Source organism: Piliocolobus tephrosceles, chromosome 8 (genome assembly GCF_002776525.5).
Source record: "Piliocolobus tephrosceles isolate RC106 chromosome 8, ASM277652v3, whole genome shotgun sequence".
In the NCBI taxonomy this organism is placed as follows: Eukaryota; Metazoa; Chordata; class Mammalia; order Primates; family Cercopithecidae; genus Piliocolobus; species Piliocolobus tephrosceles.
The window spans coordinates 112,956,318-112,981,100 of NC_045441.1; the positions used below are offsets into that span (position 1 = coordinate 112,956,318).

The 24,783-nt window shown below is 34.9% G+C and overlaps 1 protein-coding gene across 1 annotated transcript in view; it reads right to left on the minus strand.

Moving 5' to 3' along the window:
* Nucleotides 1-7,315: 7,315 nt before the first annotated feature.
* Nucleotides 7,316-24,783, minus strand: part of WASL (WASP like actin nucleation promoting factor) — a 66,640-nt gene continuing 49,172 nt past the window's right edge. Inside the window, exons 6-11 of the mRNA XM_023223443.2 lie at nt 21,901-22,069; nt 21,127-21,169; nt 20,024-20,177; nt 17,644-18,164; nt 14,321-14,429; nt 7,316-9,952 (exon numbers count right to left, since the gene is read on the minus strand). Of these exons, the coding sequence (XP_023079211.1) occupies nt 9,891-9,952; nt 14,321-14,429; nt 17,644-18,164; nt 20,024-20,177; nt 21,127-21,169; nt 21,901-22,069 (1,058 nt within the window). The 3' untranslated portion in view covers nt 7,316-9,890. The remainder of the gene's footprint in view (nt 9,953-14,320; nt 14,430-17,643; nt 18,165-20,023; nt 20,178-21,126; nt 21,170-21,900; nt 22,070-24,783) is intronic.

Consider the following 24,783-nt stretch of genomic DNA (forward strand, 5'->3'; position numbering starts at 1 on the left):
GATTACTCTAAATTCACAAAGAAAACTCTGAGGTAATGCCAAATAAATTGTTATGTAATCATTTATTAAGCATGTGGGATTACTCAAACATACCAGTTACCTAATCTAATATTTCAAGTGGAAAAAATATTTCATTGGTGAAGTAGGGAATGGGGATCAGGGATAAGCAAACCAGATAAAATATTTTAAAAATTCTATTAACGTACTCCCAAAAATCTGGGGCTGTTCTAATCTTAAAACTTGCCTTAGTGGCTGCTAGTTTAGTTGCATGATTATAATGTATTTTCCTTTCTGTTGCCTTTTTTTTTTTTTTTTTTTTGAGACAGAGTCTCGCTCTGTCACCCAGACTGGAGTGCTGTGGCCGGATCTCAGCTCACTGCAAGCTCCGCCTCCCGGGTTTACGCCATTCTCCTGCCTCAGCCTCCCAGGTAGCTGGGACTACAGGCGCCGCCACCTCGCCCGGCTAGTTTTTTTGTAGTTTTTAGTAGAGACGGGGTTTCATCGTGTTAGCCAGGATGGTCTCGATCTCCTGACCTCGTGATCCGCCCGTCTCGGCCTCCCAAAGTGCTGGGATTACAGGCTTGAGCCACCGCGCCCGGCACTTTTTTTTTTTTTTTTTTTTAAATCAGTGTGACAGCATTTTTCTTTGGGTCTTTGCATGTGCATAAGCAGAAAAATCCCAAGCCCTCTACATTTGAAGTAGATAATCGGAATAACCATTTTATCACTGCATCCAGACCATCTCTGGTGTCTTAATGCTACCTGGTAGGCAGGGTACTATAGTGGTGAAGGGTTTTTATTAAGACAGACTTTATTTTGAAGCCCAGCTCTGCCATTTACTAGCTACTTAAATTTGTGCAAATTATTTAATCTGTTTCATTTGCTTTGGCTAAAATATTGGGATATCTTGCTTATAGAAGCCATTTAATGTAGCATGCAACACTTAATAAGCGTTCCCATAAATACTAGTTAGTATTACGAGAATTCTTTTCAACATGATTTTCCTCAAAGGAAAAACATTTTGGTGATGAAGTTCTGGGAGTGGGGTGAGCACAGCCACGGGACTTTTGGAAGCCCCTCTAAATGGCTTCATCATCATCATGAAAATGTAGTCCAGTTTGAAACTAGATGAGAGCCCACATACCACCACCTCTGTAGAAAGGAGACAGGGCCAGAGGATGCCACGCTCAGGAAGTCAGAGAGCAGTCTACACTGGGAAACGCAAACTAAGTGGCTCAATTGTGCCTTCTGGAAACTGTGTATTAGAAAAATACCACTATGGACTGATACACATATTGTCACTGCAAAGTAGGACGAATATTTTAAGGTGTTTTTGTTACTACTAACAAGAAGTCCATGAAAGTTTCACTGTGCACCCATCCTCCAATATCTATTCGCTTACAAGTTATAGAACCCACATATGAAAAAACAAATCCTCCTCTGTGCATTTTATATTCGCCCCCCTCCACTGCCCTCTTAATACCTGCACCTGAAAATTAGTACTCACTGCTGTAATGCGGGACAGGAGGGAACGGCAGAAACTATAAAACAAAATTGCATTGGATAATTTCTCCACGTTGTAAGCAGAATGAAGGTTATTACTATAATATTCAGAGAAAAAGTAAAGCAATGCTTTGAAGAGAAGCAGTAACTGAAGACTGAGAAACAATGCCATAATTCTCTGAAACCTGTTGTTTCTTCTAGTTGCCTGTTCAACACCATGCAATTTCTATCTTTTGAGATGCTGCAGGGAAAAAAAAGCCATTGGAAATTTAGGTCTTGAAACTAAACAGTTGAGAAAAACAGTTTTCTACATTTTGTATTTTATATAGCATGATTTACGTTCCTCCATAAGAGAACCGAACAGCTCTAGCAAGCTGCCTAATCCCATTGCCAAGGTGCATATTTAGTCAGGCTAGTTCTTCCAGAATAGATATTCATCTAAAAATGCCACCTCCACCTACATTTCTCTCAATAGCATGTTGGACACAGAGACTTCTGCACGTCCAAAATTCCATGGTTAATGGTCCCTTTTTCCAATCATAAGAGAACAAACAGATGATTTAGCTTTGACAAAATGATTCAAGGATATGTGTTTCCTACATCAGTGACTTAAACTCTCATATTTAGAAATAAATTATGCAGCAATTTGGTATGAACCATCTTGCATAAAACAGCCTGTAGCCACCAAATCTTCCAACTAGCCTGTTTTCACCACTGAACCATTATCAGTCTTGTGGGTAACAATTACAAATACAAATCTCCTCCTTACCCTTTTATTTTACCAACATTTTCCCATTAGATTAGATGCCGAGTGCAGTCATATAAACCTCCCAAGAATCATGACCTATGGATAAAAAGCTATTTCTCGATCTAAATGGAGTCAGCCACAGAATAATTTATGCATTAGTTCCTTCTCCTTGTACTTAGCAAGTTGTTTTAAATTTCCACAGGTCACGATGGTTCTATAAATATTTTATATACATCAATATACATAAATGTTCTTGCCCATGCATACTAAGACAATCTCTAAATAACATGAAGTAGTTCCAAGACCGGCCTCTCTAGTGACCTGCTAACGCAGGCTTTGTGCTTTTGCACGTTTGGAAATGGCCTCAGCTGTTGGTACACACACACACAACCAACGTATCTCTCCAAGAGTGTCAAGCTTTTCCAGCTGTCCTTTACTTCTCCACCAATGCATGCCTTTTTGCCATTCTTTCCCAGTTGGTCATGTGCACAATTTCTATCCCAAATCCCACTGTGTCAAGGGAACTTAACTATAAATACTTACTAAGGAAGTGACAGAAGAAAAACAAAAAATAAGCCTGATTTCTCAATGGAACTTAGCATTATATGATCACATGAATTTCCTGTATTACCATGATCTTAGAGATTAGTACACAGAGAGATTTGTTTTATTCTGGGGTCTATTTCCAACTTACAGTAATAATCATTTAAAATACTTTGTTTCAGTATAGGACATTAGAGTAATACTTGCATTCAAGTGCATTTATCCATTGGCTTTGTAAATATATCATACTTCTGGAAATTCCTGAAGACTCAGGAATATTAATTAAGAGAACATTTCCTTACATTTCCGTTCTTTCTTGTTTTAGTCACCATTCCCCATTAATATTTAAGAAACGTGTATATTTAAAAGCTTTCTGGGGAAAACCTTCAGAAAAAATTCCTTTACAGTTTTACAACACCTATGTCTACCCTCAATTTTGTGGAAAATCTTACCAATGTGAAGACAGAGCAATAGTTTTTCACAAGTTGAAAGATACCCCAAAGTTTATTATGGCAAGCAGTTTACATGTAGGCTCATTACCACAACCCTAATATCACAAGGTAAGACCAAGATACAAAGATAAGGCTACACTGAAGTGTTAACCTGCCATGCAGTGGTAATGGCAACTACATTTCTTTTTTTCTGTACATATAAGTTACCCTATCTTTTCCAACAACCTATCAAATACCATTTAACAGTAGTACATAATTAGTGAAGTAGTATTTGCAAAGTCTTTACAGAATCAAAACTGAACTCAAATGCACAATCTATTTGTTTCTCCTAAGCTGGTCAAATGATCTTGGTTAGTATGATTTAGACAATTTGGAATCAAACAAAAAAAACCATGAAAAATATAGTGATTCCCGTAACAAATAAGTTTTTCTGCTGTTTTGAGTTTTTGGAAAACAAAGTGATGAAGGTGCTAAAGCAAACAGGGTACTAAAGGGCTCATGTAGTGTGCGCAGACTACCTCTCTCTGCACAGTCTAACTGGCCTAAACCATGTCAAGTTAATGCAGTATGTTGGCTACAGAACTTTAGGGCACTGGTGCAGATCTAAATCTGGCTCAGAATCTACTTGAACTTCCTGAACATCTCTGGGCAGCAAGTCCATAAGCATGTTCTAGAGCATCCAGATATTCAACCATGGTCAAAGCAAGGCCTCTTAAATAGAATCCTAAGGTCCATTTACTGGTGGTTTGGAAAGAATGTGGTTGAAATACTGAGGCTATGCTTGTATCCACAACAAAGTTCAGAAAACTTAAAAAAAAAAAAAAAAAGAAAAAACCCTTACACTTGAATGGTCAGGTGTAGTTGAGCTTTAGCTACGAAAATTAAGAAAAGGTTTGGCCCTTATGCATTCACATCCTTGCTCAATAAACAAACAAAACACAAATATGAGTTTCCTCCTCTAGAACTAGTTTTCATCCCTAAAAATGGAGATTCAACTGCATTTCTCAATTCTACTTGCTGAGCATTCCCCAGATCACCAAAATATGCTTACAAACACAAACTCTCCTTTCTGTTCTCTCCCTCCTTAGATTCCCACTCTGGCTTAAAAAAAAAAAAAATTATGTCAGACACTGATTTAGTGAGCTAAATTATACTTGCCTTTAAGACAACTACAGAACTGAGACATGAACAGCTTTGCTTTCCCATAGTTACCCGGACATGATAATGCCTTTTCATTTGTTTCTTGTATTTGTTTCACAAATACAAGACCCACATTTTATTTTCCTGCCTCTTTTCTAGTAAGGTTGAAATACATGCAACCAAGTTAGGATCTCCCTCTCTCTCATCAATAATAAAGCCAGAAAGTTGGATTTGAAACATTGTCCTTGTGGTCCTTGGAAGAACTCCTGGTCTTTAAATTGACAGTGCAGCTGTTGATCAAGTATTATTCAGAAAATCAATATATTCTTAAACTAATTTTCTGTCAGACAAGTTGACTGTAAAGACTTATGTATAAGTAAAAACAATGCCTATTTACATCTGTAAGAAACTGACAAAAATAATTTGGATGTAGAATGAAAAGCTCAACCTCCTTTCATCTAGTACACTAGATGACAGAAATGCCCTGTGATGACCAAATACTTGGGCAATGTAGGGTGACTGCCACCAATGAGCCAAAATACAATCACATGCATCAGAGTCAGAGGCTGACTCCTCAAAGCAAGCCAGCTTTTCTGGTTAGAGATGGACACAGGATGTTGGCAGCGTCTACCAACACCCAGATGATATAAGGGTGACATTTGTAGCCATATATCTTTCAGAAACAAATGAAATCTGCAGTTTATCCTTAAGAAAAAGAGAAAGGCATACAATAGGATTATGGTGCATGAGAAAGAGCAGCTGAACTAGTCAGATCTGGCTTCTAGTAAAGATACTTCTAATTAACCTCGGGCAAGCCCCACAAGCACTGTCTGAAGGAACACCCTCACCTGCAAAATTAGAGAATAGGCATGGTGGTGTCCACATGCCTCTGTTCTCATATAACTCAATGGTCTCCAAACGTCTTTCATTTATGAAGTAAGTATTTTAGATTTAAATGATGTAAATGTGGGTGGGGACCTATCCTATCCACTGTTGTATCTTAATGTCCACCACACATTTAGTTCATAATTAAATGTGATGATTTTGATGCTTTAAAAATCCTTAAAATTAGGCCTTGATGAAAATCTTCACACATCTAGCAATAGCTAGACAAGACAAAATTTAGGTCAAGAAATGCTAACCAATTCAAGACAGAAAATAGTGTTTTGTTCAAGTTCCATAATGCAATCTGATACTGCTGAAATTGAACTTTGCTAAATAGAGACTTTTTTTTTTAATCTTAAGGTAGATTTTTTGTGGTTGTTAAATAATTCAGGGACTACTTCAAGTTTTTAGAAATGCCCCAATACACAAATATCTGATTAGACTGAAACCACCTATAAACTACAATCCATTATGTTTTACTCAAAATAATTGTGTGCTATTCTTATCTCGACTTGTCAATCTTGATGGTGCGCATGGCCAATTTAGAGTTGCATTGGACTTGGGTAATCGCAAACACTGTATATCAACAGTTAACACAATCTGTGATGCTTTACTTTTTTTGGAAAAACCTATGGCAGATGCACCCGGAGACAAATTTTTCAATAGGCTCCTCATGGCAGTGGAGGATGCCATGTATTACATACAGAAGTAAAGGCGGTAGCTGCAAAGCATGTTTCCTAACATATTCATAACAGTGTACTATACCTTTCCCAGAGGCTTCCTTAGAAAGCAAAGTTTTTTTTTTTTTTTTTTAATCCATGAATAAATGACCAAGAGATTATAAAGAATGCTGTGTTTTGGAGGTGAGACGTGACAATGTCAATAAATGTGGAAGGTAAAATTTCCCAACATTTCCATACAGGTTTTTCTATTGTACTATAAATAAGCCTTATCTCTATACTTGTCCTTTAGGAACTCTGTTTCTAAAACAAGAGTTATCTCGGGAATCCCCTTTGTTCATTAGATAAAAATGATGTGACAGAAACAATTCTTAGGCATATTTCACTTCTCTTTTAAAAATTCTTTAAAAGTCTAATATATTCTTAAGTGTTCACATTTGCACAACAGAAACAACTTTTATTTAACAGAATGTATTACTCTTGAAATGGTTAAATTTAGCCAAAGCTCTTAAAAGTAATTTTGGGCCGGGCGCGGTGGCTCCAAGCCTGTAATCCCAGCACTTTGGGAGGCCGAGACGGGTGGATCACGAGGTCAGGAGATCGAGACCATCCTGGCTAACACGGTGAAACCCCGTCTCTACTAAAAAAATACAAAAAAACTAGCCGGGCGAGGTGGCGGGCGCCTGTAGTCCCAGCTACTCCGGAGGCTGAGGCAGGAGAATGGCATAAACCCGGGAGGCAGAGCTTGCAGTGAGCTGAGATCCGGCCACTGCACTCCAGTCCGGGCGACAGAGCGAGACTCCGCCTCAAAAAAAAAAAAAAAGTAATTTTGTAGCATCCTACACTCTGAATTCCACAACTCAGTTTAATCTTCAGACACCCACTTGTTCCAGTCAGTGAAACAGAAAATTCTATTTATCAAAAACACAGTTTCCTGTTTAAAATGAGCACCCTCTTTGATACCATTTATTAAAAGCTACTTATGTCCCATTACAAGCTGCTACATTTGGCATTTATTGAAACTACCAGTAAACTCCAATATCATTATGATTTAGAAAACTTCAACATTTTTGGTATGTGGAAGAGTTCCAAACAGTTTGACCTTGCAATGTGAATGCTCTGTAAACCACAGCAGTGGCTTCTAGGGAAGCTGCTCAGCAGCTGTCATGTTTCCCAACAGAACAGGGTGTAACATTCTTCTGCTTACCATGTTTATTTAATGGCACACTCTAACTCTCAGGGCAGGCAGTCTGCTGAAAACATCAACCGTTATCATTGATTGCTGTGTACCCTTCGCTATACAGTTAAAAAACATTTAAACCTATTTGACTCTTTTGACAATAAATAAAACACATTATTTTATACTATTTGGGTCAAATTAATTTTATTATGCTCCATGATGAATTGCCACCAGTGCAACATCCTATTCACTATACATTTCAAAAAAAGAATTCACATACTAAACAAAATTTCAGTTGTTTGAAAATGAAATGATTGAAAGTCTTTATGAATCTCATACATATAATATGTGGCTAGCTGAAATTGTCTATCACGTAGCATTTAGATATAAAAAGCCTCATGCTAGTTTGTTAAATGCAAAGGCTACCAGACGACCATTTAGCTGGAGAATATACAGGAGGCTTTCAGACAATGCACAGGTATAGTGCTGCTCACAGTGCAGGATGGTAGAGGACTGAAACATGCAACCTTACACCTTACTTGGTAAAGCAGATTTAGTCTTCATGCCTGGACTGAACTCCACAGCTGCTGTGTTTCAACCGATAGTTATTTAGACTTTTTGCAACAACCACCAATGTCTTTTTTTTCTTTAAGAAAAAAAGAGTAAACCAATCACCTTTGGCAAATTATATGTCCATTTTACATGTTTAAAATTGTGCTTCGAATTCAAAGAATGGATACTCTCTGCTGAGAGAAGCTCCTGATAAATATTCATTATTACTAAAGTTAGCTGGAAAATCTAGGATTTATTGGCCAAAAGTGAAGAGAGATCTTAAACTGGCCTTACCCTGAAGACATTTCTAGGAAATTTAAAATGTTTTTTATATTGCCAAAAAGAAAAAAAAAATTTAAATTAACTTACTTGAAATAATTATAATATCCCATTTAACTTTTGTACAAATTCCTGATTTTATTGGTTAGTAGTTGTCCAGCCTCATCTGCACCAGATTCACTGAGCTCAAGCCACAGTAAAAATGATAGTAAGTAGAAAAAGGTTTCTAGCAGCAGAGGGCACTGTTGTTGCAAGAAAACAAAAAGTCTAGAATCTTTCCCATGTGCTTAAATTACTCTTGCAAGAAAGATAACATTCTTTGAATAACTTAACTATTTTACTGCACCACTTACTGCTTTCAGCAACAAAACCTTTTAAATTATTTCTTATGATAACTAGATGCATGATCACTAGAGATTACGTAATAAATGGTTAAAATTCAAGCCACATCTTGCAGGTCCAGCCTGTCAAGATCTGCCAATACTAGATTTTGGTCGGTACAATTCTAGATAGTGTAATTTTTAGTTGGATATTGTGACTATAGTAATGAAATACATTTGGAACTACATTATGCATATGACTCAATGTGAGAAAAATATGTGTCTGTATTTAAATCAGGTAATTTTCTACCTAAAATTTAAAGTAGGTAGGTATGACAATTAGCATTATAAATATGAAACAACCACCTTTAGGCAGATTAGTGTACTGTAGAGAGGCAAAGAAACCCTACTTTTAACACACCATTTAGTATGCATAACAAATGTGCAGGTTGTAAAGTTTTATCTTTAAAAAAAAATCTATCATTCAGTTATGTGTTCCAAGAAATTTGACATTGGGACCACCAATCTTAAGAAAAATGTAACCCTTCACATGCTATTTGACAAAAACCCTCAAAAATTATCAAAATAAATGCATGTTAGGTTCTGTGCTTTGATGCATATCTTTGCCAACTAGATTAGATTTTTATGGTTGGTATTTCTGAATACCTCAATCCACACAAAGTGCAAAATAAAAATGCTAAAATTCCACAGTATTTTAGTACTATTCTGATTTGTACGGTATTTTTAACCAAATATTGGAGTAACCATAATATTATTTCAGTTCATGTAGAATGAAAACTACTCCCTAAATCCCCCAAACTCCAACTTAAATTTTGTTTCAGAGTAATACCAAAAATATTTTCAAAAATTTTGCCAAAAAGGGCCTGCCACATTTGCTACAGCATAAAAATAACCTTAGTCAATAACAAGTATGTAAGGGCTCCTTATGATCCCAGTCTGCAAATACCACTGCTATACCAGTAACAGGCAGTATTGCTGTAAGAGGTGTGTTACTCATCTTCGCCACTAGTATCTCTGTAGTGATTTTACGTAGAGCATATTGCTAAAATTTGAGAAACTGCATCGGTGTAGTGATATCTACAGAACTGTGCAATGTATCAGCTTCAACATTCATATGTAGCGTTGTATTCAAAATAAAGGGGCTAAAGAAACTAACGTTTGCATCACTTAAAAAAGAATGTAGTGCTATACTAGATTTTTTTTTTTTAAGAAACTTTAGGTACAGAAAAAGTAGGGTATGAAAATAGTGTTTTCCTTCTGGCATTATAAGTAAATTACATTAAGGTTTTTGTCAGTCTCACATACAGTATTTAAACTCCCTTGTTGATGGAATGAAAAATATTCACAAATCAAGTGAGCATCCTGGTGTAAACTTGCACACAATAACAGGGAGTAGCTTTGTAGAGGATTACAACAAACCTTTACAGATTAAATGAGGTATTGCACAGATTAAAAAAAAAGCAAAAAAGGCAACAAAAATATACAGCAAATTGGTAGAACATTTACATGATAATTTTACAGAATCCACAGACAGAAAGTAGTGTTTAGTATTTCACCTTAAAAATATATATATATATAATATATAGATCAGTCTTCCCACTCATCATCATCCTCAAAATCTTCTTCATCATCTTCATCTTCATCTTCATCTAGAAGAAAATAATCGAGACAATTAAAACATATGCATAAATAAAATGACATTACATAATTCTTGGGTGGTTTCTCCAATTATTTAACTCCTGAAACACAGATAATGTGACTCCCAGAAGAATCCAGTTACTAAAACAGTTTAAAGTGAATCTAAAGAAAAATATTTATAGAGTATGATAGTAAACTAAAGATTAAAACAGGGCTCAGAAGACAATGGTTCTAGTACCTTAATATCTATGTGACAAATTTCAACCTGTTAATGTATAAAATCACATCTGGGTTGACCTGTCACAAATCTAACTGCCTTCTTGTACTCTTCATGTGGATTCTCAAACTCAAAACTTCTATCTTTTATTTCCTTCCCCAATCTTCTTTTCCTGCTCCATCCTGGTCTGCTCCATCTCAATAAATGGCATCACCATCCTGTCACATAATCAGGACAAAAACCTAGAAATTATTAGTACTTCCTCCCTTTTCACGATCCAATTATCACCTCTTTTCACCTCTTTCACTGCTACTCTCCACACCACCATCACATCCTGCCTGGATTACTGCAACTCTAGAGTCTATTTGACTCAGAGCAAATGGAGTGATATTATTTAAATTCCAAGTTTAAAAAATATGTTGCTACCCTTCTTAAAGTCCTCCTGTGGCTACCACTGCTATTCGAATGAAGTCTGTCGTTACCTCCCTCCACAAGACCCTACATGATTTGCCCAGATATAGTCTCCCCCTCTCCCCAAACTTTTCTCATAATGCACTTTCCATTCAAGTCACTCTCTCTAGTAAGATGGTCTCCTTTCTGTCCCTTAAACTTACCAATCTTATTCTGGCTTTAGAACTTCTGCAGTAGCTATTTCTTTTGTTAAACTGAATCTTTTCATCATTTAGGAACCATTCAAAAACTACTTCCTCAGAGAGGCCTTTCCTGACCATCAATATATAAAGTATAGCCCTTCCCCACAATCAGTAACTGCCTATCCCATTTTATTTTCCTCATATCACTTACTAATATCTAAAATTATTACACTTTATCTATTAAATTCCATGACAGCAGGTACCTTGCCTATCTTATTTTTCACTGTATCCTCAACACCAAAACAGCACTACACATCAGCTGTTCAATAAATATTTGTTGAAGGAATATTTAGATGTCATCAGATTTTATAAGCATACTTCTGTATTATACTGACTTTCCATATTTAACCCCTTTATATACCTATATATAAAATATGTATAAATATATATGCCTATATATAAATATATATACATTTATATATACATACATACAGGACCCATGAAGGCCAAGTGTATAAAGTGAGACAGTAGCTGAGTAATTGTACTTGGTAATGATAAAGAGCCAGTAAGACTGCGTGACATATGTGTGGGTTATATGTACAGAACACAGAACCATCTTTTTCTTCTATTTTTCTCCATATAAAATTGATTGTGTGAAGGTAGTATTTGAAGAAGTACTGGAGTTGTAGTATTAGAACTTGAATAACAGAAGCCTAAGAGAGGCAACGTTATCTTCTCTTACCCCTAAACTAAGTTGTTACTTTTATAACAATAATTATTTATCTATTTATTTAAGTCTGAGGATCAGCTCTAAATTGTTACAGAATTTATTTGGAAAGGAGTTCAATTGACTTCATGTTAATTTTTGTGTTTACTTTCTAGCAAGGGAAATAATTTGCTACCAGCTTACGCTAGACATGCTTCACAAAATTTACCTGGATGAAAAGCATCAAAGACACCCGACTATGCTGGCATTACAGAGTGACAAAAGACAGAAACTTATCAGTATCTATGGTGAAGAGGAAGATGTAGCTAGTAATTTCATCATCAGGTACTACCACAGAAATACTAATAGTTAAAAGAAATGGGTCTGAAAATAAGTAAAAACCATCCTATATTTTCATTATATTAGCATGACTATTATATATTATTTAAAAAAAATAAACAAAAACGTATTGTAGGGAAATAATTAGCAGAACTCACAGATACCAGCATAGAATAAACGCATTTTCAGAATCATGTATTTCACAGAAGCCTTACATTTCTTATGAATGAATGAAGACCTTTATCTCTTCCTAGCAAACAACCTCTAAACAAAGCTTGAGATTTTTAATCTCATTCCTGTGACATTACTATGACATAAAAAATTCAGACAGTTTACTTCATCTGTGAGGATTAGGGCTAAGAATTTAGGCAATTTTCACTGTTTTTAAGAGTTTGCTAAAGAAGACTATACCATAGATACAACCTTAACTTTAAATACCATGTGTCTATATATATCCTACTGACATGCAATTTAACAATTCAGACCTCTCCTGTGACTTCCAGACTCATAATCAAATGTCTACTCCACATCTATAGTTGAATTAACAGGTGTCTCAAATTTAATATGTAAAACCAAACTCCTAATCTTTCCTCTCAAACTTTTTCTACCTAAGTCTTTCCCCTTTCCAGTTGTTCAAGTCAAAAACCTTGGAGTTATCTTGCACTCTTATTTTTCTTCAACTTTCATTTTCAAACCATCAGCAAACCCAGTGATCTCCACATTCAAAATATAACTAATATTTAACCACTTCTCATTGGTGCTATAAACCTGGTTCAAGTCTCCATGATCTCTTGCTTGGATCATTACTACACCTCTGCTAAAAACCCTCCAATGGCTTCCCATCACATTCAGAATAAAAGCTAATGTACTTCCAGGGGTCTCCAAAGCCTTACCACTGGCCTCCTACGACTTCTTGTATTTCATTCCTTACTATTCTTTCCCTCCCTCTCTTGCAAGCTCCCTGATCTCCTCATTGCTTCTCAACCTAACAGACTGACTGTCATTTCTGTTCTTTCCATCGGATACACTTTCCCTAGTTTTCTACATGGTTCACTTCCTGAACTGCTGGTCTTTTCTTAAATGTCACCTCAGTTAGACTTTATCGTCCCTTATCATCCTTTATCATTTTAAAATGAACCTCTCTCTCTCTCAACAGCCTGCTCCCTATTTCCCTTTTCTGTTAGACTTTTGTCCTTAGTTCATGTCACCATTTAACATACTATACGTTTTTCTAGTTTGCTTTGTTTACTGCTTGTCTCTCTCTCTCTCATTAGACCTAATGCATGTCGATGAAGGAAAGGACTTCTGTTGTTTTGTCAAAATTTTATTACTATTCCACAATAAATATTTATCTCTATCTCTGTAATGGAACAAATATGCCTATTTAAGGAAAATAAACACTGCTCAAGGATCTTAGGACATACATATCCTTATTGAGCACCTACTATGTGCTAGGCAATCTGCTGATTAGTGATATACTATTTAATTCTCATATCTATATGCTTTGTGAATTCTCTGAATGTAACAAATAAGAAACTGAGGCTCAGAGATTAAATAAATCTAATAAGGAGAAAGATCTGATTCTAGCACATTATGTTAGAGAAGCTATTTAGCAAACCTTAACCACTCCAATCAGCAAAACTCATATTCTTGTTCTTTAAAGCAATATTCATTTATATGGTGGTATGTATATGTTTAATAATAACCTCAGAATACGTACTGGTTTATTCAAATCAACCTTTTAGAAAATGATAAAGGTTTAAAAAAGGTCAGTATTCTTTAGCAAACTCTAGAAACAGTAAAAATTACTTAAAATTCTTAGTCCTAATCCTCACAGATGAGGTAAATAGCCTGATTTTTTATTATTATTTTTATTATTAATTAATTTTATTTTTTTGAGACGAAGTTTTGCTCTTGTTGCCCAGGCTGGAGTGCAATGGTGCGATCCTGGCTCACCGTGACCTCCACCTCCCAGATTCAAGTGATTCTCCTGCCTCAGCCTCCCGAGTAGCTGGAATTACAGGCATGTGTCACCACGCCGGCTACTTTTTTTGTATTTTTAGTAGAGACGGAGTTTCTCCATGTTGGTTGGGCTGGTCTCGAACTCCCAACCTCAGGTGATCCACCCGTCTTGGCCTCCCAAACTGCTGGGATTACAGGCATGAGTCACTGCACCCGGCCCTGAATCTTTTATGTCACAGTAATAAGATCTAAAAATCTCAAGCTTTGTTTAGAGGTTGTTTGCTTAGAAAGTCTATCAGCATTTCCTGATATAGGAAACAAAACGGTCAATATTCCCAAACCTTTTCTTTCAATTTGTGGCTATGGCTGTGGTGGTGTTGCATTTGTTACGTCTCAGATAGACTAGTCACAGAGGCAACAACTTTTTAAAATACACCCTAGAGCCCATATCTGTAGTTACTTGATTAGCAGAGAGAAAGCTAGCAAAGACAGTCATAAAATAAAAATAACAGAATGTCATTCAAATTTATTAAACACACACACTCTCTCTCTCTCTCTCTACCTGAAGAATGAATGGCTTTGCTCCTTTTCTGCATCACTTCCATTAATGCACCCACAATTCCTGAAGTGGGTGCAGGTGTTGGTGGTGTAGACTCTTGGCCATCAGACACCTTGGAAAAGGAAGTAGCAAAACTCAGTAATAAATCTTTAGCAAAGAATCTTTGTCTCCAGAAAGTCCTACTTTCTTAGAATGACTTATTATCGTAAAAGACAAAAAAGATACTAAACTGGCAAGTCCAGCACAAGATTAATTAAATTAACAAGAAACAAACTGCTGCCTTAAAGATATTATACAAAAATATTCCCTTTCCATCTTAATGTATAAGCCAACAATACATTTCTAAATCTACGTTTATATTCAGATAACAAACCCTCTCCTGAATAATACTGCTGGGTTACTTCTGTTTATTCCAGCACACACAGAGTTAGACGATCAACTTTAAAGCTATTATCAAGGGACTTCAAGTTATAAACAGAGGGTAATATTTAGACTCGAGTTGTTATGTGGGAAGCACACTGAAGATATTGAAAAACAACTGTAGAAACGTTTGCCTACAAAAATTCAGCTTTACACCTTTATGTTATATTTATACCTTCAAAATGAACCTCTTTTCTCATAGTATATAATTTCTTTTTAAGGAGATGAGTTGAGCAACTTTCAAAATGTACCCGCCTCACTATGCAAGTAACAATTCCTAACTGAAGTACTTCCATCTGTGCCAAAGTGCATTCAGGGAAAAAAAAAAAAAAAATTATCACTAAAGATGAAACAGCACAGCTGTACTAAATGATTACCTATGTTTTAATACATATATATATAAAATATATATTTTTGAAATTCTTAATCATTTCCCAAAGACAATTATTTTATTAAGACAAACTTTCCATTTTGATCTGTACAATTCTTCCTCTTCCTGGAGTAAACACCTTTTTTAAAAAAAATTCACAGTGGTTCCCCCTAAGATACAGATTCATTCCTTATTATTTTGGCTTTAAACATTATGTATTAATTATTTCCAGTATAGAAGTACCACAAATGAAAAAAGATAACACAGAGTTTCAGAGCTTTGTATTTCTGTACAAGGCTCTCAGAGGTGCAACAGCAGTAGGGACATTTAGACTACCTTTAAGCAATGTCATAATGTAAAGTAGAGAGCATAAAGCAGAAGTGAGCACACTGTCATCAAACACATTTTTTGAAGTGCTTACTTGAACAAGGTACTATTTGAGGTACTGAAACCATGGAATTCAAAATATATGTGAGTATTGAATACCTCCTACTAGCTCTTTAAAGTAAATCTATGGTTTTATGTTAATCATCTTCATCACAGAATAAATTGATGATTTACTCAAAAAATTTAAAGAAACACAGCCATAGAAATTTCAACCACAAAATGGTCTTTTTAAAAAAATAACAAACTCAGACTACATGTACAACATGCCAACAGTTCACTGACTATGCACTCTATGATTGCAATAAATGCAATCAAAAGGAAAGTGATTATTTAGGATAAAAATGGCCCCCATTCAACACTTAGAATAGAAAATATTTTTCTTTCTAAAAGGTACTTACATACCAATTAACGGGTTTTTCTTTTTGGAAAGAAAGGGAGCGTTGGGATGGGAAAAAGTTATGGAGAAAGTAAATAGAAAATTTAACTTTTTAAAATAAATGAGGATACAACTTTATTCATTAAAAATTTAAAATCGCCTTATTATAGTTAAATGAGAGAAAGAAACAAAAGTTGGTTTGTGAAAAGGAAATAGAAAAGGGAAAACAAAAAGGTAGGTTAGGAGTGGGAGTTACGGGAATGAGAATGACACAGGAACTAGCAGAAATTCCAAGGCAAAAGCTGGGCTGTGGTCATTTTGACATTAATTCTCCCCACTAACCACTCTTTAAAGTTCTTCAACTGCTTCTGACAGATCTTTAGTCTGATCTAAACAGGGAAAGAGAATAGAGATGACTGCTCATAGGTTTAAGTGTCATCCTGAATACATATAAAGAAAAGAGTTAGATATATTTTAAAGATCAGAGTCTTCTTAAATCTATGCTAATGTTTACATGTTTTCATTCAATTAGTTGTGCTTCCTATCTATTACTCTCCTTTTACACAAAGTTTCTGAGATCTAGAAAGCTACTTTAATTCCTATACTGGGAAATAATTTTCAATTAAAACATCCTCTGTCGTCTCCGTTTACTTCACAGAAAAAAAATCTATCATCCATGACCTGCCTGAAGTCCTGGAGAACATGTTATAAAACGCTTCAAAAGACGTATGTAAATGTAGACAGGTTAGGCTCTAGGATAGGAGTCAACAAACTATAGCCCATGGGCCAAATCCAGTCTGTTCTTGTATTTTTTTTTTAAACTATCTAAAAACTAAGCTTGATTTTTACATTTTTAAATGGCTAATAGAAAATAAGTGTTTTTGATATGTGAAAGTTATATAAAATTCAAATTTCAGTGTCCAAATATAGTTTTATAGAACACAAGCATGACCATTCATTTATGTATTGTCTATGGTGCTTCTGTGGTAAAACAGCAGAGCTGAGTGGTCACGACAAGAGGCTATATTGCCCATATAAGCCTAAAATTTTACTACCTGATCCTTTACAGAAAAATGTTTGCTTAACTCTAAGATTAAATGACCTGTAAGATTAAATGATTATCTCATCCAAATCAGATAATCCTAAATTTATTTGCCATCACTGTCAGAAATTATATTACAATTCTTTCAATTTTTTTGAGTCTGATTCTCTACTAATCTAAATTTTAGAACATGAAAACTCTGGAACATGATTTAATTTTTATAAAGCTACTGGTTTAGATTTCCTAAAGAAATTGGTTTCAAGTAGGGCTATTTTTAATTCTCATAGCTTAATAAGGATTTTTCTTTAAAGTGTCTTTTATTTGAAAGTAAAGTCTAGAACAAGGAATTGCAAACATACTGTAAAATTCCATTCATACGAAGTTCTAGAACAGGTAAAACTAATGTATGGTGATTAGATCAGTGATTGTTTATGGAAAAATTAACTGGGAGAGGTATGCGAAATCCTTCCAGGGTGACAGAAGTGCCCTACATTTGCATATAGAGATATGGGTTACATGGCTATAGAGATGTATCAAAGCTGAATTAAAACTTGTGCATGTCATTGCATGTAAAAGTATTTTTAAATTTATAGGGTTAAGAATGAATTAGCAAGAGATAAAAAAGAAAAAAAGTATTTGTATACACTTTTCAAAAATGTCCTTCAATAAATTACTTTAAAATTCCATCATGGTAGAGGATCTAAAATGAAAAAAAAAAAAAGCTTACTTACAGACTTTAGTTGGATACCCTGTCGTATCTGGTCTAACAGTGCATCTCGTCCAGAGCAGGACACTGGCCGACTGTTCTGCTCCACTTTTTTTAGCTGAGCACCCTCTCTAATTTGATCTAAAAGAGCTGCTTTGTTTCCTGCAGTAGTTGGAACCTGATGGTCCCCATCAGAAGGCAGGCCAGTGGGGGGCGGTGGCCCAGGTGGAGGCGGAGGTGGAGGCGGTGGGGGTGGTGCCACTGGCCCTACCCCCAACACAGATGGAGGTGGTGGTGGAGGCCCTGAAGGTGCTGAGGAAGGAAGGGCTGGAGGTGGAGGAGGGTACATCCTATTTGGTGGTGGTGGAGGGACTGCTACACTTGGCCTGGAAGGAGGCGGTGGTGGAGGTGCAGCTGTGGGAGCTCTTGAAGGTGGTGGGGGAGGAGCACCTCTTCCCCTGGCAGGAGGAGGGGGAGGACCTGAGTTGTGTGGAGGGGGAGGAGGAGGAGGTGGCCCTCCCCTTGATGGTGGTGGAGGTGGTGGTGCTGAAATGCAAACAGAAAAACAGAAGGCATGCTTTTTTCTTCTCATAAACATCATATTGAAAAGTAATTCATTTTAACATATATAAAAATCAAACATCAAAAAAGGGCCTCATCTTTGCATTTTATTTTACAAAGATACCTGAGCACAGATGACATCTGACAAATTTTTTTGAGAATTGTCAGCCTAAAGATCATTTTCTTATTGGTTCTTACAAAATATGAGCTAAAACAGAATAGTTCACTTTTTAGGAATTAGTACAGTTCCGAAAGCAAAGGGAATAAACATTTTCTACTTTACAAAATAATAACAAAATATACCAATGAAATTAAACATTTTGTTAATTAGCATTATTTCACATTTTAATAAAAATAAATGAATACCTTCCCTCTTTAAAAAATAATCAAGTACACTTACTTTTTTAAATAAAATCAATTCACATTCAGAATTATAGTGTAGTGTAGCTTAACAGAATTCATTCACATTAATCTGCGCTAAAGCCCAAATATAAGGCTTTCCTTTCAAAATGTAAGCCTTTGTCATCTAATTTACATTTGTACTTTCATAGTATAATGTCTGTATCTCTAAAAATAGTCTACAATTCTAGTAATGACATTCTGGGAGGCTGGTTGCTTCGCTGAAATGCTCAATTACTTATTCCAGAGACATAAACTAACTGGTTATTAACAAATTAACTGAGAATTTCTATATACTGCAAAACTGAAGTTATTAACAAAAAATACTATTATTCTAGCAGTCAGGATATTAGCATTCTTATTCTACATCAGTAAAAATGTAAGATATAACACAAAAATAAACTTGGCTGAGCATGGTGGCTCATGCCTGTAATCCTAGCACTTTGGGAGAGCAAAGCGGGAGGATCACTTGAGGCCAAGAGTTTGAAACCAACCTGGCTGACATGGAAAAACCCCGTTTCTATTAAAACTATAAAAATTAGCAGGGTGTAGTGGTGCATGCCTGTAATCCCAGCTACTTGGGTGGCTGAGGCATGAGAATCCTTTACATCTAAATATACTAGACCAGTACTGGCATAATAATGTTTATGAACTATATGAATCAATCAATCAATCAATCAAAGTTGAAATGAACACTGGCAGTGAAAAAGACACAAGTAAACTGAATGCCTAATCGAAAATGACTGTTAAGTTCTTCAGAAGAATGTTTTAACTGGAGCTTTTGCTTGACTACACTATTATGACTATGCAAAAGCTAGGAAGAAGAAAAGAAAGCAGTCCTAAATGAACAAGGTAGCAAACAGATGACTGTTATATTGGAAAATTTAGAGTATTTTATCTGCATTTTACTGTGCTAATTATTAAGACAAAACTAAAATACAAGGTCCTTTAAAAAAATATCAAATCTTAAAAAGGTTATAAATTGTGCTCTCAGGTACAAAATAAAATTTTATACTTCATCCAAGAAAAAGGATTTGTATTTCAAAATTAATAGAAAGTTTACATTATTTATATTCTGAAAGTATATTACTAATTAGAAAGTGATTATATTTAAATTACTACTTCTGAATTACAATAAAATCTGGTGGTTTATAGGACTCCTTAAGTAAAACATTTAGGCAACTATAAGTTTTTACTTTAAAATAGAATAGCTGGAAGATTTTGTATAGATTTTTATGAATAAAGACTTAATAAACAAAATCTTGTAAAGTTTTTAGTTATAATAAAATAATGTTAAGACGTAGTATGATGGGCCACATTTGCTGTCCAGAAACTTCAACACTCTGCTCAAGGAAGAGTTCACATGTATGAATCTACCTGTTTTCCATGAAACTGACCTCAAAAGATTAAAACAAAACAGAATGCTGAATAGAGATAAAAGTTACCTTGCCTTCGCAGTTCATTTTTAACAGCTTCAACACCTCCTGTTTTTTCAATAAAGTCATATATAACTTTTGATGTTTCTCTGTCTTTAAGCTGTGCCTCTGAGATTCCACACATATCAAAAAGATTCTTCAATTCTGGATCCAAATTATTCAGCTACAAAACAAAGTAACTGCTAACTATTAAAATATATCCCAATTAAAACAAAAACATTAATTTTAAGGCTCATCTGTGTCCTTCTGAACTTATTTTGCATTTTTAAACTTTTAACATGCTTATATTACTTACATGCTAACTAAACGATTTTACTTAAAAAAAACTGAACAGATAGATTTCCTATTTTCTTCTTCTTCTTTTTTGTTCCCTGCCTTCAAAAAGAGGGCATCTCATCTAGATTTCTATTAGCCTATTCATGATTCAGACATCTCCAATGCTCATTTGATCTACTTTGTCCTAAGTATGTATGTAAAACCAGGAATAAACACACAAAAAAAGTAAATTAATTTGAAAATCTGAGAGCAAGGATCTTCCTCTAATCCCAAGCATAATGCCCAGCACAAAGAGGTGCTCAGTATGTTTGTAGAGTTAACATTGTAGCTATAACAAAAATAACCAAAAAGATTCCTTACTCCAATCATAAATAATATCGCTTTAAAATAACGTATCTAAACGCTGATTAATTTTTGCCAGCAGTTTCACAGCGCTATAAAACAATGACAAAACTGCCAAAAAGAACAGGAGAATGAAAAGATCTAGAGAATTCAACAACTGAATATTCAGATACTACTTTTTAGTAATTTGGTATACATTCCCCTGAAATTATCACTTGGCAGAGATGATTTTCTTATCTTGGCTTTCAAAGCACAAGGATTTTATTTATACAGCGTATAAAGCCAAGGTACACAAACCTTGGTCTAAGTCTTTAGCAACTTAGTCATGAATGACAGAACAATAATATGGTTTTAAACCTCAGTCGTATATGTACATAAAACGCAAGCACATTCAAACAGATACTAGACACCACAAAAATGAATTTAAAAAAATCTAAAATAGGCCACTACATTTCCACAGAGTTATAATGTACATGATTTGAAAACATACTTACATCAAAGCCTGTATTTGGATCCCAACCAACATGTCCAATGTGCCTAAAGTAGAAAATAGAAAAAAAAACAGAAAAAACAAAATGCATGAAGGGCATTATAAACACAATATATATGAAATCCAATCAACATCTGGCTTTGAATTTTTGGCCTGAACTAATAGTTCTCACAGACATAACCATATTATGATAAAAACTATGTACAAAGAGTCAGAAGAACAGGATTCTAGCCCTGACTCTGCTACTAACTGAAACTTAAAATTTTTGTACAATCTCTCTCAGCATCTATTTACTTAACTGTCAAATTAGCGTAAGAGTCCAAGCATTTTATATATATGACGGGATAGGGGTTTCATAATGAGCTAATAAAATAATGCATATGAAAATGCTTGAAATATGTTATATAAATACCAAATGTTTTTACTGATCCCAGGCAGTATCCGTACACAATTCCTAAATGCTATTTTTTAGAGCAAAGTGAGAAACTGTTTTTATGTTCAATAATTAGTTGAAGAAGCAACTTTATCTAATTTTTCTTTTCTCATAGTTGGAAAAGTAAATAAACTGTAAGATTCCAAGAACATCTATTGAGCAGCTGCCTTAAAAAACAAAAACAAAAATAAAAACTCCAATAAAGTGCATAGTTAAAACAGTAACCAAGTGATGAATGTACACACCCTCCCAAAAAGAAAAGAAAATTTTCTAACAAGTTAAAAATCAAGAACAGCAATGAATAAATCAAAAGTGAAGATAAAAACAACAAAAGAACTGTCTTACTGGAAATTGCTTGGTGTTCCTATATCTGCCTTGGTTAATCTCTTCTTTTTAGCTTTTCCTTTCTTCTTTTCTTTGGTATGGGAGATGTTGTTGACTTGTGGACCATAAAATCTATTTGTTGTAATTTCTGGATTTTTTATGTCGACTGTAGCCATGGGTAGATTAGGACCTGCAAATAAAACCAAATTATGTAAAAAGGATATAATTTAAGATAACAATGATATAAAATCATAATTTACAATTTAAATTTTTTTTTTCTGAAATAGGATCACTTCATTATAAATTATTTATATTTTAAACTTCTATATTTTTCCATAAAGTGCAGCCTAAATTTCTAAAATCTGTAAGTTCTTAAAGAAATTAGTGTAGATGCACTATTTCAAAGCAAACTTACATTTTTATACCATTAAATTTCATAAAGAATATGAACTTCCAAGCTAGAATTTAAACATAATTAGTCTAATCTCTTAAATTTTGATTACAGTAGCCTCATACCCAACACATTGCTCAATGGTAAAGTGAAACGTATCTTGTAACAAGGATAAAGAAAGTAAAGTAAGTGTTTATTTTGTTTTAAATTTAACAAAGAAATATAGGCTTAACTCTGTTTCAACTCTGTTAGTCAAGAGGAAAAAGGATACTTAAAATTATTACTACCATTTTTTCCAAAACTGGCATACTTAAGTCAAATGATATTTTCCCCACCAGTACGCATACACCTTGACTATCAGAAGTATAGAATTCAAAAACTTAAAATGCAAAAATTCTTAAAGCACTCATCTTGTGCAAGAATCAACAGTAAAAATATCAAAGGCATCTTTCCATATTATTAATAGTTATCTTCAGAAGTGGTACTAAATGTAGCACAAAACTGGTCTAACAATTCAAAATAAAATTCTTGATCTTAAAAGTATGAAAGTTTGAATGTGAAGCATTCAACTGAAAAATTTCTTAAAAATTCAACTAAAGGGCAACACATGTTCCTTAGAGGTCCTGTTTTTAAATGTTTCTCTGACAAATCCTCCTATGAGGCCAAGTTCCTCTGAGGTGACTACATTAACGACCACTTCCAAAACATATGAAATACTATCATCGTTGTGTAGAAAATAATTTAACACAGCACACTTGAGACTGCTCTTCTTAGAAAGGACCACTTGCAAGGTTGGCCCTCAGGTGACCATTTGGGAAGTTGGATTTCAAGAGGGTTCCCACTATTCCCTGATAAGGTGGGTTTATTGTGTCTAAACTGTTTGTGCTAACAATTCAGTTTATGTTGAACATCTACTTTCCTTCTGGGAGTCTGGAATCTTGGTGAGTGCAAGGCAGGGGAGACCTATGTAACCAGCCCCCAACAAAAACCCTGAGCACCAAGTCTCAAGTTTTTCCTTTAGACAATATTTCACATGTTGTCACAATTCACTAGTGGAAGAATTAGGTGCAACCTTTGTGACTCTACTGGGAGAACTCTTGGAAACTTGTGTGTGGTTTTTTTACGAACTTCATCCCACGTGTCTTTTCCTTTGCGGATTTTGTTTCATATGTGTTTTCACTGTAATAAATGTTTGCCATAAGTACATTTATATATTGAGTCCTTTAATCCTTCTGGTGAATCACCACCTCTGAGGATAGTCTTGAGGATCCCCAACATAATCAACAAATGGCAAATAGAAATCTCAAGGCTAATGTATATTAGGTGATCCTTAAAATCCAATTTGACTGTAATTCTTTAATTATGCCCCAAACCACCAATGTATCCTACTTACTAAAATTATCTGGGAAAAAAAAAAAAAAAAAGAAGTTTATTTACATGGGTAAATTGTATATACCTTATTTTCTCCCAACTCTACTATTAAAGATAAAACAAAGCTAAAACAAATTTATGAAAGCCATATCACCTTATCAAAAAAGTAAATAATCTAGAAAGGTGTATTTTTAATATCACCAAAATTCAACTCTTTTCCCTTAATATTCAAATCCCATTTATATACAGTATGTTAATAATCCTAAAGTTTTAGTTACAATTTCATTCAAAAATTCCATAGGAAGTTGCTGATATTGATAAGAAATAATTTTTGGAAAAAATGAGAGCTAGTGAGTAATACGCATAAAACCATTAAAAGCTTTTTCAGTGCCCAGGAATAATCTGAAAAACAACTAGATCAATAAGTAAAGGTGAGTTAAGCAGTACAGAATGACCTGAAAGGCTTATTAGGAATATAGGATATGAATTTTCAAATTTGCTCAGGTATCAGATTTTGGCATTTACGTAGTTGTACAAAATAAGGACTTACTGAGAATACCCAGAATGTGGGGGCTAGAGGGTTGAATTGGGGTTACATTCAGACCTTCACAGACTTATCTGGTGGTCTGCTTTTACTTCTCATTCTTCCCTTTCTGCCCTCTTGCTTATCTTTACCAGTCAGTATCAGCAACACCATCCACAATAAGGATGCTACAAATTACTTTTAGTTTCTTATCTTCATATCTTAATAAAATTTAAGAATTAAGACAAAATTAGGAGTATCAGAATTAGGTACTCCCTGGCCAGGCACAGTGGCTCACATTTGTAATCAGCACTTTGGGAGGCCAAGGCGGGCGGATCACGAGGTCAGGAGTTCGAGATCAGCCTGGCCAATATGGTGAAACCCCGTCTCTAATAAAATACAAAAATTAGCTGGGCATGATGGTACGCGCCTATAATCCCACCTATTCAGGAGGCTGAGGCAGGAGAATCACTTGAACCTGGGAGGCTGAGATTGCGCCACTGACTCCAGCCTGGGTGACAGAGCACAAGACTCTGTCTCAAAAAAGAAAAAAAAAAAAAAAAAAAAAAAAAGAATTAGGCACTCTCTTTATTCATATGACTTTTCCTGAACTAAGTAT